This window comes from Callospermophilus lateralis, chromosome 2 (genome assembly GCF_048772815.1).
Source record: "Callospermophilus lateralis isolate mCalLat2 chromosome 2, mCalLat2.hap1, whole genome shotgun sequence".
Taxonomy (NCBI): domain Eukaryota; kingdom Metazoa; phylum Chordata; class Mammalia; order Rodentia; family Sciuridae; genus Callospermophilus; species Callospermophilus lateralis.
Genome location: NC_135306.1, coordinates 146,568,617 through 146,582,079, shown reverse-complemented (window position 1 = coordinate 146,582,079; position 13,463 = coordinate 146,568,617). Strand labels below are relative to the sequence as shown.

Below are 13,463 nucleotides of genomic sequence, written 5' to 3'. Positions count from 1 at the left end.
ATTTTCAGGGGCAGAGCCATACTGGGGATTGAGCTCAGAAGTGTGCTACCATTAAATTACACCCCCAGCCCATTTTATTTAGGACAAGTTCTCATTAAGTTGCCAAGGCTGGCCTTAAACATGCAATCCTCTTGTCTCAGTCTCCCTAGATGACTGGCTCAATGTTAATTATCTTCCTCTTTGAAAGAAAACTCATTTATTTAGTTGGTAAATTTTCTAGGCTACTTGCTGTCATTATGAGATTTTGGCTTACATTTTGAAGTCATATTTCTATGGCACTCATATAAAAAGAAACAAAAATATTTGCTTACTGAGGTTAGATATAAGGCATGTCAATTTTACCAATAATTTTTAAAAATATATTTTAACTGTAAAATTGGCTATATTACTCACCTTTCAGTGCCAATTTTTTTAAATCTTCTTGCTGCCTAATTCGAAATAATCAACCACACTTACTTTTAAAAATTTTGTCCCATGATGCCTTATCACTGACTGCATTAAATTTAAGATTGTTTCCAACTTAAAATCTATTCTGCCACCTCATATTACCCCTATAGGGCAATGTTTGGTTTACATCTGAGAGCAACGAAAACAACAAACCAGGATCACATTCCTTTTACCTCGCCATGAAGTAGACCACAATAATTACATCCGAGGGAACCAGGATAAGGGATAAGGCTTTGGAGTCAGAATAAAATTACTACAAATTATATGTTAAATGCACCATCAAAAGTACACAGGGAGTTTGTCCATAACTAACTGTGTGTCCTAGGGAAAATTACTTAAAACACTTTGTCTCACTTCCCTCATCCGGGAAAAAAAGGAAAAGAAAAACAAAATATACAGTAGTCCTCCCCTTATCCAAGATTTCACATTCTGTGATGTCAATTATGCATAATTACAGCCCTAAAAGAACAAAGGAGATTACAGTACATATAGACATTTTGAAAGACAAAGACTATATCTGCATAACTTTTACTATAGTAAAAGTTGGACTTTCCTTGGGGATAGGGCAACATGAGAAGGAGAGAACATGATAAAGTCACAGAAGGAATGCCCAAGGCACACAGAGTGTGTCATTATCCTATTACTAATCATTGCTAATATTCTTTTCATTTGTAATTTTAATTACACATGACTATAGGATATAGTTTGACATATTATACATATATGAAGTATAACTTCTCATTCTTGTGGTTGTATATGATGTAGAGTTACACTGGTTGTGAATATTCTCTTATTGTGCCTAATTTATAACTATACCTGTATAGGGAAACACAAACATAGCATATGTAGGGTCTGATAGTATCCACAGTTTCTAATAATCACTGAGGCTCTAGGACATATTCCCTAAGGATATAATTGTAATATACCTAATAGGGTTTGTTGTTGAGACTCTATAGCTTTAAGTCATGTGAATATCTTCAGAATAGTACTTACATACAGTAAACATCATATTTTAGCTATTTTAGCACTATAGTGTAAGTCTGATCAAAGTAATTTTAGTCTACTTAATTTACTGAACTCTTTCCTAAAATCATGCTTAACACACAGAAGATGAACAATAACTATTTGTTGTATAAATAAATAAGAAATATTTTGTTCTAAGAGGAAGGATGCAGAAAAATACTATTTGTTTTACCTTATTTTTTGAGTGCTAGGGATTGAACCCAGGACCAATCTTGCATGCTAAGCAGTCCCACTATGGCTAAACTAACCATATCCCAGCCCCAGATTAAGTACTAGAGAAGGGTAAAAAACAAAGTAGGTTAAATATCCTGCGCCTCCTCTTCCACATATTCAAGAAATGACCTTGTACCTCACAGATCATTTTCTCTTAGTTGTGTTAGGAAAGATAACATCAGCATTCATTGAAAATGCTTTCAGAAACAGTCTTTCTTCAGGGCTGGGATTGCAGCTCAGAGGCAGAGTACTTGCCTAGCACAAGTGAGGCACTAGGTTCAATCTGTAGAACCCTATAAAAATAAACAAAGGAATTGTGTCCATCTATAATTTAAAAAAAATTTTTAAAGTCTTTGTGTAAATGGCCAATCAGCAGCTCCACCTAAGATCAACTCCAACAGCTTCTGTATTTTAAAAAGGTCCACAGGCCAACATGGATATGAAACTCTGAGAAGTACTAAAGTAGATCTCTTTATTTATACAAAAGTATAAGCCAGAGGTATAGCTTAGTGGAGAGTGGTAAAGTAATTTTCTAATATTACACAAGGTTCTGGGTTCTATCCCTAGCATCAAAAAAAAAAAAAAAAAAAAAAAAAGAGAGAGAGAGAGAGAGAGAGAGAGAAAGAGAGAAAAGAAGTCTGGGACAAGTTTATGAATGTCTCAATTTCCTCATCTTTAAAACTGAAAAACCAAGGAGGCATGAGGCACACATGTGTAAATCCAGCACTCAAGAGGATGAGGCAGAAGGACCACAAGTTCCAGGTCAGCCAGAGCAACTCAGTGAACCTCATAGTTTGGGTGTGATGGTTAGTTATGAATGTGCCTCCCAATAATGAGAGGAGAAATAATTAGACTACAAGAGCTGTAACCTAATTGGTCCATCTCAGTCTAAATGGGTTAGCTGAGTGGTAACTGGTAACTTTAAGCAGGTGAGGTATATGCTGAAGGAGGTGGGTCACTGTGGCAGAGGGTTAGGGGGCCCCTTAGAACGGTTCAAATTCCCTTCAGTCATTCTCCAACCCATGCTTCCTAGAAGCCCTTAGTGAAGCAGTACTCTTCCATCACACCCTCTGCCATGATGATCTGCCTGTCTGCCTGATCTTAGGCCCAGAACAATGGAGTGGTCTATCAAACACTAAACCACTAAACAGACAGCCAAAATACACTTTTCTCCTCTAAGTTGTTCTTGTTAGATGTCTTGGTCACAGTGATGGAAAACAAAGATAAGAACTGACACCAGGAGTGGGGTTATTACTGTGATTAACCTGGTCATGTGGTTCAAAAGTCTTTGAAACGGGCTTATATGAGGAGTTTGAAGAAGTCTGAGTATGCAGGCTGCACAAGGGTTAAAATGTTGTAAGCATACCTTAACAGGCAATTCTGGTGGGAGTCCTAAAGATCAAAATGCCAATAGGAATAGACAGCAAGGACTATGCACATGAAGTTTCATAAGGAAATGAGAGCTCTATTGGAAACTGGACTGGAGGCCACTGTGAAAAATTCTGGCAAAGAATTTTTCTGTTTTACCTATATCCTGAGACTTTATATGTGGCTAAATTTAGAAGTGATAGACTAATTAATCTGGTAGAGAAAACTTCAGGATAGTGTAACATTCAAGTAGCAGTAAGGCTATTGCTGGCAGCATTTAGCTAGGTATACTGTAAGAATTGGTAACAAAAAGAATGAAAGCAGGATTTATGAAACTTATCATTTGGCCACAAAAGTACATATAATACTGAAGCAAAGGAAGCTGTGCTTATTATAGCTATAAAAGAGATGCTAAGTACTTTGTAAAAAGATAACAGAAAAGATGGTTTGAGGACAGCTCAGTATTTTGCCAGACCATATCCATTGCAGGTTCAAGGATGTAAACAGGAAAATTCTTTTAGAAAAGAGATCATGAAGACCCCCTGATAACACAATGGGGCTAGGAAGTTGTTTTACTGTGCTCACCTGCTAAGGTACTCAGAGGTCATGTTCCCAGGGGGCCCAAATATTGCTAAGCTGACAGGAGACCTTGACATCATCCACACTATGCAAATTCTACAGAAATGCAAGACGCTAGAGTTAAGTGGTCGTGCAGACTTCCACTAAGATTTCAGAGGAAGGACTTGGAGACCAGGCAAAGTATAACAGGATCAGAATTCCTATAGGATGCCCTTAAGAGGTGAGCTATAAAGGTGAAATCAAAGCTAGAATTTAAGAAGACCCCAGAAATTAAGAGATGCCAGTAATTTCTGTCTGCCAAGAAAAGGTGCTATATGCAGAGAGAGCCAGGCTAAAAGGGAGGCCATATATGCTGCTACCAGCAAGTGCAAGGGGTAGGACTACCCAAGCTCTTTGGAGAATATATCTCACCATCACATACCTTAGATTCTATACACAGTTATTTGTCTGGCTGAGGACAGTAAGTCTTATTTTGGTGCTATTCTTTCTTTCTATATCCCTGTTTCTCCTTTCTAGAATGGAAATCTTTAGTCTGGATCAGTGTATACTGGATATACCTAACTCACTTTTGGTCTTTAAAGGGGCTCATAGTAAAGAGATTGTCTTTGATGAAACTTTGGACTTGGATTTTCAGCAATGCTAAAATTCTTAAGACTATGAATATACTCAGATAAACTAAATCATTTTAAATTGTGAGATGAACATGAGTTTTTGGGGACAGGGTTAGGATGCTACAGTTGTAATCTAAGGTAACATCCCAAAGCGACTATGTTAATACAGGAATATCCAGAGGTAAAATTTACATTATGAGACTGTTATCTAACCAGTCTATCCTACTTTAAATGAACTAACTGGGTGGTAACAGTAGGCAGGTGTGGTATGGCTGGAGGAGGTGGGTCATGGATGGGGGTGTGTGCCTTGGAAAGGATTATCTTCCCTGGGGTCCCTCCCTCCCTGCTCTGCTTCTAGGCCACCATAAATGGTGCACCCTTCTACAATTATATTCTCCTTTACCTTAAGCCTAGGACAATGGCATCAGCCCACCTTGGATTAAACTTCTAAAACAGAGAGCCAAAAATATATTTTCCTTTCTCTAAGTTGTTCTTGTGGGGTATTTTGGTCTCAATACCCCAAAGCTGACTAATAGAGGGAATCCCTGTCTCAAAATTAAACAGGGCTGGTAAAGTAGCTTGATGGTGAGCCCTGGATTCAATCCTCAGAACTGCAAAAATTAATAAACAAAACAAACAAATAAGTAATAATTGTTATCAAAAAAAGTTGCTATGTGGATTAAATGAAAACCCAAATGCAACATTTGATTCACTGCAAAGAAAATAGGATATGCCCAATAAATGTTTACTATACTTATAGTTGAAACCTTCCTCCTCTACTTGAAACCCCAAGAAATTTGGAATTCAATATTAAAAAATGTTCTACTACGAAGAAAATATTTTTTCCTTCTTCTTTAAACTAGATAGTCAGTGTCCCATCAAAATCAATGTCAAATTTAAGGTCTCCTAAAAAGAAACAACTGCCTCTTAAATTTCTATTACACTGACTCTTGTTTCAAATTCATATTCTCTCCGATCTTGATTTTAATTGTGTATGAGAATAAGCAAATACAGGAATGAATGACCCAACTGAATAACAAAGTGAAAAAAAAATCAAGTTTAAACCCAGAACAAATCCTAGTTATTCAAAGACTCTAGAAATTCAATAGGAGGTTCAGACTATTTTAAAATTACTACACTTTACTGAAGTAGATCACAAATTTAAGTTGAACATATAGAAAAGAAGTTTCAAATTAAAAAAATATGCCTTACATGTAAAACCACCCTAGATATTTGAAATCATGTAAACAATGAGGGTAATAATGAAGATTTTGGCCAAAAGTAATTCTTAACCTATAGGAACATTATGCCTCACATGGAAAAGTTAAATTTATTGCTTTTCAGAGATGTTTCATATACAGGGAATGTATTATAAATAGTTTGTACAAAGCATCAAAGAAAGAATACTGATCTGGATATGGTGATGCACACCCATAATTCCAGCCACTTGGAAGGCTGGGGCAGAAATGCTGCAAGTAGGAGGCTACCTGGGCAGCTTAGCAAGACTGTGTCTTTTAAAAAAAACAAAACAAAACAAAAACAGTATGGGGATTTTAGGTCAGTTATACAGCACTTGCCTGGCATATGCAAGGCTCTGAAATCCATCTTTGATACTGGGGGAATAAAACAAAAAAAGTTTTTCAGTTTAAATTAAAACACAGTGGCAAATTAAAAGCATCTAGTAGAAGGAAACACAACAGGAAACCATATTCCTTTCCCTGTCACTGAAAGTTTTGTTATCAATAACAAATAATAAGTAAAAAGATGTCACCTAAAATTTCAGTTGGTTTCCTTACTTAGAGAGTTAGAAGTTGGATCTATTCTCCAGGAAAGGTAAGGATTTCATCCGCCTAGTTAAGTAAAATAGAAAACTCAATCACAAATCAGCTTCAATAATAATAATTATCTTAAGAATTATCTTTGGAACTTAAAGAGTTTCCAAAATGCAAAACAAAAACAAACATCCCAATTGAAAAATGGACAGGCCAAGGAATGGTAGCATCCATCTGTCTGTAACCCCAGATACTTTGAAGGCCGAGGCAGAAAGGTCACTTGAGCTGAGGGGTTCATGACTTCAAGACCAGCATGAGCAACATAGTAAGACCTGTCACAAAAACACAGGATAAGCTGGGCATGGTAAAGCACACCTATAATCTCAGTCACTCAGGAAGCTAACTAAAGCAGGAGGGTCAAAATTTCAACTCTAACCTGGATAACTTGATGGGACCCTGTCCCAAATAAGAAGGGATGGCGATGTAGTTCAGTTATAAAGAGTTCCAGGGTTCAATTTTCAGTAACACAAACAAAAAGCAAAACTACACAGGACAAAAAATTTGAATAAATAGTTTGCCAAAGATATATAAATGGTTGATAAACACTTGACAAGATATTCAACTATTAGAAACTAATGATTATAATGATTACAGTAAGTAAAACAAAAAATAACAAGTGCTGACAAGTACATGAAGAATCTGAGATGCTTGTGAAACGATGGTAGGAATGTAAAATGATGTAGCTGTTGTGGAAAACATTGTGGAAGATCCTCAAAAAAATTAAACATTATATTACCATATGATCCAGAAAATCACAATGGACAAAAGGTAGAAGAGTAAATCAAGTATCCACTAATGGATAACTGAGAAACAAAAAGTGGTATACACACACAATAGAATATTATTCATCCTTAAAAAGGAAGAAAATGGTGAGACATGCAGCCATATGGATAAAGTTGAAGACAACATGTCAAATTAAATAAGCCAGTCATAAATGGACAAATACTTTTTTATATTTCTTTGGTATGAGGTTCCCAGAAGATAGTAAATGCCAGAGGTTGGCAGGAGGAGAAAATGCGGAGGTAGTATTAAACAGGTACAGAGTTTCTATCAGGCAGATCTACCACAATGTGCATATACTTAATGATAGAGAAATGTACACTTAAAAATGGGTTAAATGGCCAATTCCGTGTTATGTATATTTTCCTAAAAAGTTCACTAAATGTCTTAGCATTCTTAAATAAGAAAAGAATATACTTTGATGATTTGAACCTATTTGACTTAGCTTAATGTTTTATGTGAGAACAAATCTGATTTTCTTTTTTTGCTCTTTTTCCTTTAAATTAAAACAACATCAACAAAATAACCCTTATTTTATAGGAAGGCTCTCAATTTGAGATAGAAATTCAGAATTATATAGTTGAGTAGAGGAGAAGAAGACAGAAGAGATTACAAAACAAAGCAAAAGAAAACACACAAAAAAACCTTGTTTAGGTGTTTCTTCTTCTTTTTTAGTTTCCTCGTCCTCTAAGATGGGACTTTCCCGGGAAGAGATGTCCTGTTGGCTAGAGTTTTTCAATAGTACAGGATCAATTTGTGCTTTCAGGAGTGCAAGAGTCTCAGCCAACTCGTTTCGATTTCTAAACAAGGGAAGAAACAAGACAGTATAAAAATTTTTATTCTGAAGAACTTTTTGAATAATACCTATTAGAAATAGGTATTTTTTTAATATTTATTTTTTAGTTGTAGTTGGACACAATACCTTTATTTTATTTATTTATTTTTATGTGGTCTGAGGATGGAACCCAGGGTCTCACAAATGTGAGGTGAGTGCTCTACTGCTAAGCCACAATCCCTGCCCTGGAAATAGGTATTATTATAAAGAAAAAAACACACATTTAAGAATATCGAAAACACAGGTGCAGCTAGCCATAATTAACCCTGAATTCTAAAAATAAGTATTGGAAAAGGCACGTTAAAGGGCCGAGGTTGTGGCTCAGTGGTAGAGCGCCTGCCTAGTATGCGTGAGGCACTGGGTTCAATCCTGGGCACCACATAAAAAATTTAAAAAACAAATAAAATAAAGGTATTGCATCCCTCTACAACTAAAAAAACTTAAAAACAAAAAAGAAAGGCATGTTATAATTATATCTAATATTGGGATTCATAGTTACATGCACAATATAACTGAAATTATTCTCTCTACTGATTAGAAAAGCAATGCGTATCTCTTTGGATGAAAGCAAAAAATAGGACACTAAACAAAAAACAGAAATTAATCACTGAAAAATATTATGTAATCTCTAAGGAGATTATTATTAATGCAAAACTTGATTGAAGAAGTAGTTTTTAAGCTACAACTAAAAAAAACTTTCAAAAAAGAGTAGTTTTTTAAATAAAGTTGAGTTATTTGGAAAGAATTTTTTTAATCTTCAGAGCTAGTAGCATCTTATAGTTTTATAAAATTATGATCTAGAACTTTCTGAATAATTATGGCAAAAAGCTCTAGTAAGTTCAAAAACAAAAGGGTTTAATTGATAATTTTGTTTTGCCAATGATGATTTATACCTAAATATGAGAACTCAGTTTCATTTAACAATACAAGGAAATCCCCCATAAATAAAATTCTTGGGGCTGGGGATGTGGCTCAAGCGGTAATGCACTTGCCTGGCATGCGCGGGGCACTGGGTTCCATCCTCAGCACCACATAAAAATAAAGATGTTGTATCCACCAAAAACTGAAAAGTAAATATTAAGAAAAAATTCTTTCTCTCTCTCTAAAAAAAAAAAAAAAATTCTAATCCACAAATTATTTTTTCTAGCAAAAGCAGAAGTGTAGAATGGTTACTTTAAATGCTACTCAAAAATAAGAAAACTCACTTGGATAATTTTCCTGGTCAAACAAAGAATATGAGATGGTTTGTGTGAAATAGACTCAGAGTTTAGAAACTTAGCTCTAGGTTGATACTAAGGTAATCAAAACATGATTTTCTTCCGCCAAGTTCTCAAAGAACTATGCATGTACCTTGAATTCCATGTAATTTAGATGACATTGTTAGTTTTCAGTTGTGTCATATATCCCCAATCCTATCCATGTCCAGATCTATGCCAGCTAGACTCTACTGCTTGAGAGTGAAGTTGGATTAAGTGGACTCTAAAGAATGTTTAATGAATGAAAGTAATACTTTTCCATAAACAAGATGTCTAGGTGCCCCTAGATAAGTCTGAAATGCTTGGAATGAGAAGTGTTTTAGGTTTCAGATTTTTCTGATTTTGGAATATTTACACATGCATAGAGAGATATCATATGGATGGACCAAGTCTAAACCAAAAATTCATTTTTATACATGCTTCCTACATACAATTGGTAATTTCCATATTTTTAATCATTTTGAATATTAAACAACATTTGTACACACAGACATCAGAAAACAAAGGTGTCACTATCTCAGCCTCCATGTGGACAGTCTTTAAGATATTTGGCATCATCATCATTCCTGTCTCTGAGTTTATATACTACCAAAAAGCAATCACTTTCTTATACTTATTCACATACGAATAAAAATTATTGCCAGGTATGGTGACATACATTTGTAATTCCAGCAACTCAGAAGGCTGAGGCAGGAGGATCACAAGTTTGAGGCCAACTTCAGCAACTTAGCAAGGGTCAAAACAACTGAGAGAGACCCTATCTCAAGTAAAAAATAAAAAGGGCTGGGGATGTGGCTCCGTAGTAAAGCATCCCTGGGTTCAATCCCCAGTATTAAAAACATACACACAGAGTATACCATTCATATAGTTAAAAAAAAAAAATGATGTATTCAGGGTTAATACACAGCACAATAGCCTATGCAAGCTGTTTCACAAAACAATAAACAGGTTCCAACCTCCACCTACAATAATGTTTTGATTAAAATGTTAATGTGCACTGATTTTGTGTTTTCTAATGTGAGAAGAAATATCAGAAGGAGTTCAAGGACCAACGAGGTGAGTCTTCTAGGGATGAAGAAACATTCTGCTAGATGGCTTTTTAAAATGTTTCTTCCAGAGTCATATGCATCATGAACAACTGTTTTTGTTTTAGAAGTCTCTGGTGTTATAAACTAACATTATTGCATATTTTTTCCATAGTTTTTATTAAGTAAAACTGAAGTACAATAAAGTGCACATATTTGAAGTATGCAATTTGATGAGTAACATGTATATAACTAATACAATAAATACAAAAAGCATTTCTTTGCTTAAATTTGAAATCATGTAGACTGTGTTTCCTGCATGATTTATTACATTAGAAATCAATCACCTTAAGATACATAGAATCCCACCCCATGTCAACCGTTTCAGAATTAAATGACACACTTAATCTCTGAGGTCAAGGAAGAAAGCACAAGGAAAGTAAATAAAAAGTACTTTGAACTAAGTGTTAATAAAAGCTGAAAGTATTAGGATCTCTCAGATGAAACAGTACTCACATGAATATTTATAACTTAAAGTACTTGTATCAGAAAGAAACTAGAATAACAATCAAATTATTTTCAAATTAAGTAGTAGGAAGGAAAAAACAAGTGTAGGAGAAGAATTATATGAAATAGAGAAGAAATAATACAGCTAAAAGTTAATATAAATAAACAAGTCTAATCAAGAAAAAAGCAAGAACACAAAAATAATGGAACAGAAGTTATCAAAGTAACTCTACAGATGTTAAAAATATATTAAGGTAATATTACAATTTATGCCAACATATGTGATAGCTTACATAACAGAAGGATCCATGTACTGCTCAGAAGAAAATGTATTCACTCATTAATGGATGAAATATTACATGTATATTATAATATCTATATCTGTTAAATCTAAATTATAGATTGTATTATTTATTTCTATAGTTTCCTTTATTTAGTTTTTGTTTGGGAAGTGTCTTCAGTAGTGAGAGAGGTGTGTTAAAGTCACCCAGTATTAAGATGTTGTGATCTATTTGAGTCTTGAAGTTGAGAAGTTCGTTTGATGAATGAAGATACTCCATTATTTGGGGCATTAATATTATGAATGATATGTCTTGTTGATGTATAATTCCCTTAACCAGTATGAACTGTCCTTCTTTGTCCCTTCTGATTTACACTGGCCTGAAGACCACTTTATCAGATATGAGCATAAAAAACCTTGCTTGTTTATGCAATCCATGTGATATGTTTATTCCCATCCTTTCACCTTCAATCTGTAGATTGAAGTGAGTCTCTTAGAGACAGCATATTGTTGATGTTTTTTTTGTTTTGTTTTTTAAATCCAATCTGTCAGTTTATGTCTTTTGATTGATGAGTTTAGACCATTAACATTCAGGGTTATTATTGAGATGTGATTTGTATAACCAGTCATTTTGGTTTATTCCTAGTTTTTAATTTGAATTAAGTTTCTCCTTTGATTGACTGTTCCTTTAATGTAGTTCTTCCCTTTGTTGGTTTTCATATATTTTTCATTTCAGATGCATGGAATATTTTGAAATGCAGGCTTTCTGGTTGAGAATTCTATTAGTTTTTGTTTTATCATGGAAGGATTTTATTTCAATTTCAAATCTGAAACTTAATTTTGCTGGACACAGGATTCTTGGTTGGAATCCATTTTCTTTCAGAGCTTGATATTCTAGCACCATCTAGCTTTGAGGGTCTGGGTTAAGAAGACAACTGGTATCCGTATTAGATTCCCCCTGTATGTAGTCTACTTATTTTAAAAAATTCTATCCTTATTTTGTATACTAGGTATTTTCATAATGATGTGTTTTGATGTGGGTCTGTTGTAATTATGCACATTTTGGGGGGTCCTGAAAGCCTTTTGTATTTGATTTCCCATTTCTTTCTTTAGATTTGGGGAATTTTCTGGTATTATTTCATTGAAAGATTGTGTATGCCTTTGATTAGTATCTCTGCACCTTCATCCATCCTAATAAATCTTAAATTTGGTCTTTTCATATTATTCCATAGTTCTTGGAAATTCTGTTAATGGTTTCTTAACATTCTCTCTCTGTGGTTCACTCTATTTTGTCCTCATTGCCTGAGGTTCTGTCTTCCAAGTGGTTTAGTCTGTTGGTGATGCTTTCTATAGAATTTTTAATTTGGTTTACTGTTTCCTTCATTTCAAGGACTTCTGCTTGATTTTTCTTCAGAATCTCTTTATTGAAGTTATCTTTTGCTAACTGTATTTGCTCTCTTATATCATCCTATACTTTGCAGATCAGTTTAACTATGTACATTTTAAACTTCTTCTCTGACATTTCTTCCACAGTGGTGTTATTGAGGTATCTTTGTTTGCTTGGGATGATTTGTTTCCTTGCTTTTTCTTGTTATTTCTTGTTATTTCTACCCATCTAACTGTATGGATCTGTAAAATTTCTACCCTGTGGATTTATCGCATCCCTAAAGGTTTCCAGTACCTCACTCTTTAGGGGGAGACAAGGAATAGCAACAACCAATACAAACAATTTATAGCATTAAACCAAATAATTTCTACCATAATATCTACAATGTAATTTATGACAATAAACAGAAACATATGATCAGTTATTGCCTATAATAAAAACAACAAGTTTGCAAAAGGGTTTCCATTTTCAAATGGTGGACACAGAGAAAACAGAAGTGATAGAGAATGAGATGATTATGTGGGAGTAGGAGAGAAGACAGAAGAAAAAGATTAAAGTAAGAGTGAAAGAGAACAGTAGAGACTGGCTGTCAGTAGAAGAAAAGACAATCAAGGAAACAGGAGAAAAAAAAATATATATATATATAAAACAAAAAATTTTTAAAATTAAAACGAATACAAAACAAAACCAAAATATACTAATCAAACATTCTAGTTCACAAAAAACTAATCCATGTAAAAATATCTGACTTCAAAAATTCTAGTGATAAGAGAAAAAAAATAAGAGACTCTATAAATGGCCATGTACCATTAAGTTCTCACTTAAATAGTGAACAAGAATTTAAAAAAGAAAGAAAAAGAAAAAAATCTTGATGAAAAGTTAAATTCTTTCCAATGGAATTCAAAATATTCTCTTTGGTTTGTATCTCTTCTCAGCAGTTTTAGGTGGGGTCTTCTGGAGTATGATGCTCCACCCTCTGGATTGCTGGAATGAGAGAGGTAATCCCATTGCAGAATTTTTAGAGGCAGGGGTTAGGTTTAGGGCAGATTCCAGGAGCTTCACTGAAAGTTAACTGGTCTGGAGAATTTAATCAGCACACTTCCAAGCACCCTTGTCCGTGCTGGAAGACTGCTCCCCTAGAATCCACTTGTGTGGTGGTGGTGGTGGGACAAATCTTAGTCCCTTACATCACCTGCAGACCCCATGTTTCCTGGTCATGGGTTCAATTTCCAACTTCTCTCTCCCCTGCCCTTAGGAGTTCCTGGCCAGATGCATCTCTCCCACCTGCAAGCAGGTGGATTGGAGGGGGAGGGGAAGAGC

The 13,463-nt window shown here is 34.7% G+C and overlaps 1 protein-coding gene across 1 annotated transcript in view; it reads right to left on the bottom strand.

The window, feature by feature from the left end:
* The window catches only part of Rsf1 (remodeling and spacing factor 1), a 168,785-nt gene that overhangs the window by 43,810 nt on the left and 111,512 nt on the right, over nt 1-13,463 (bottom strand). The window contains exon 5 of the mRNA XM_076846594.1: nt 7,499-7,653. Within this exon, the coding sequence (XP_076702709.1) occupies nt 7,499-7,653 (155 nt within the window). The remainder of the gene's footprint in view (nt 1-7,498; nt 7,654-13,463) is intronic.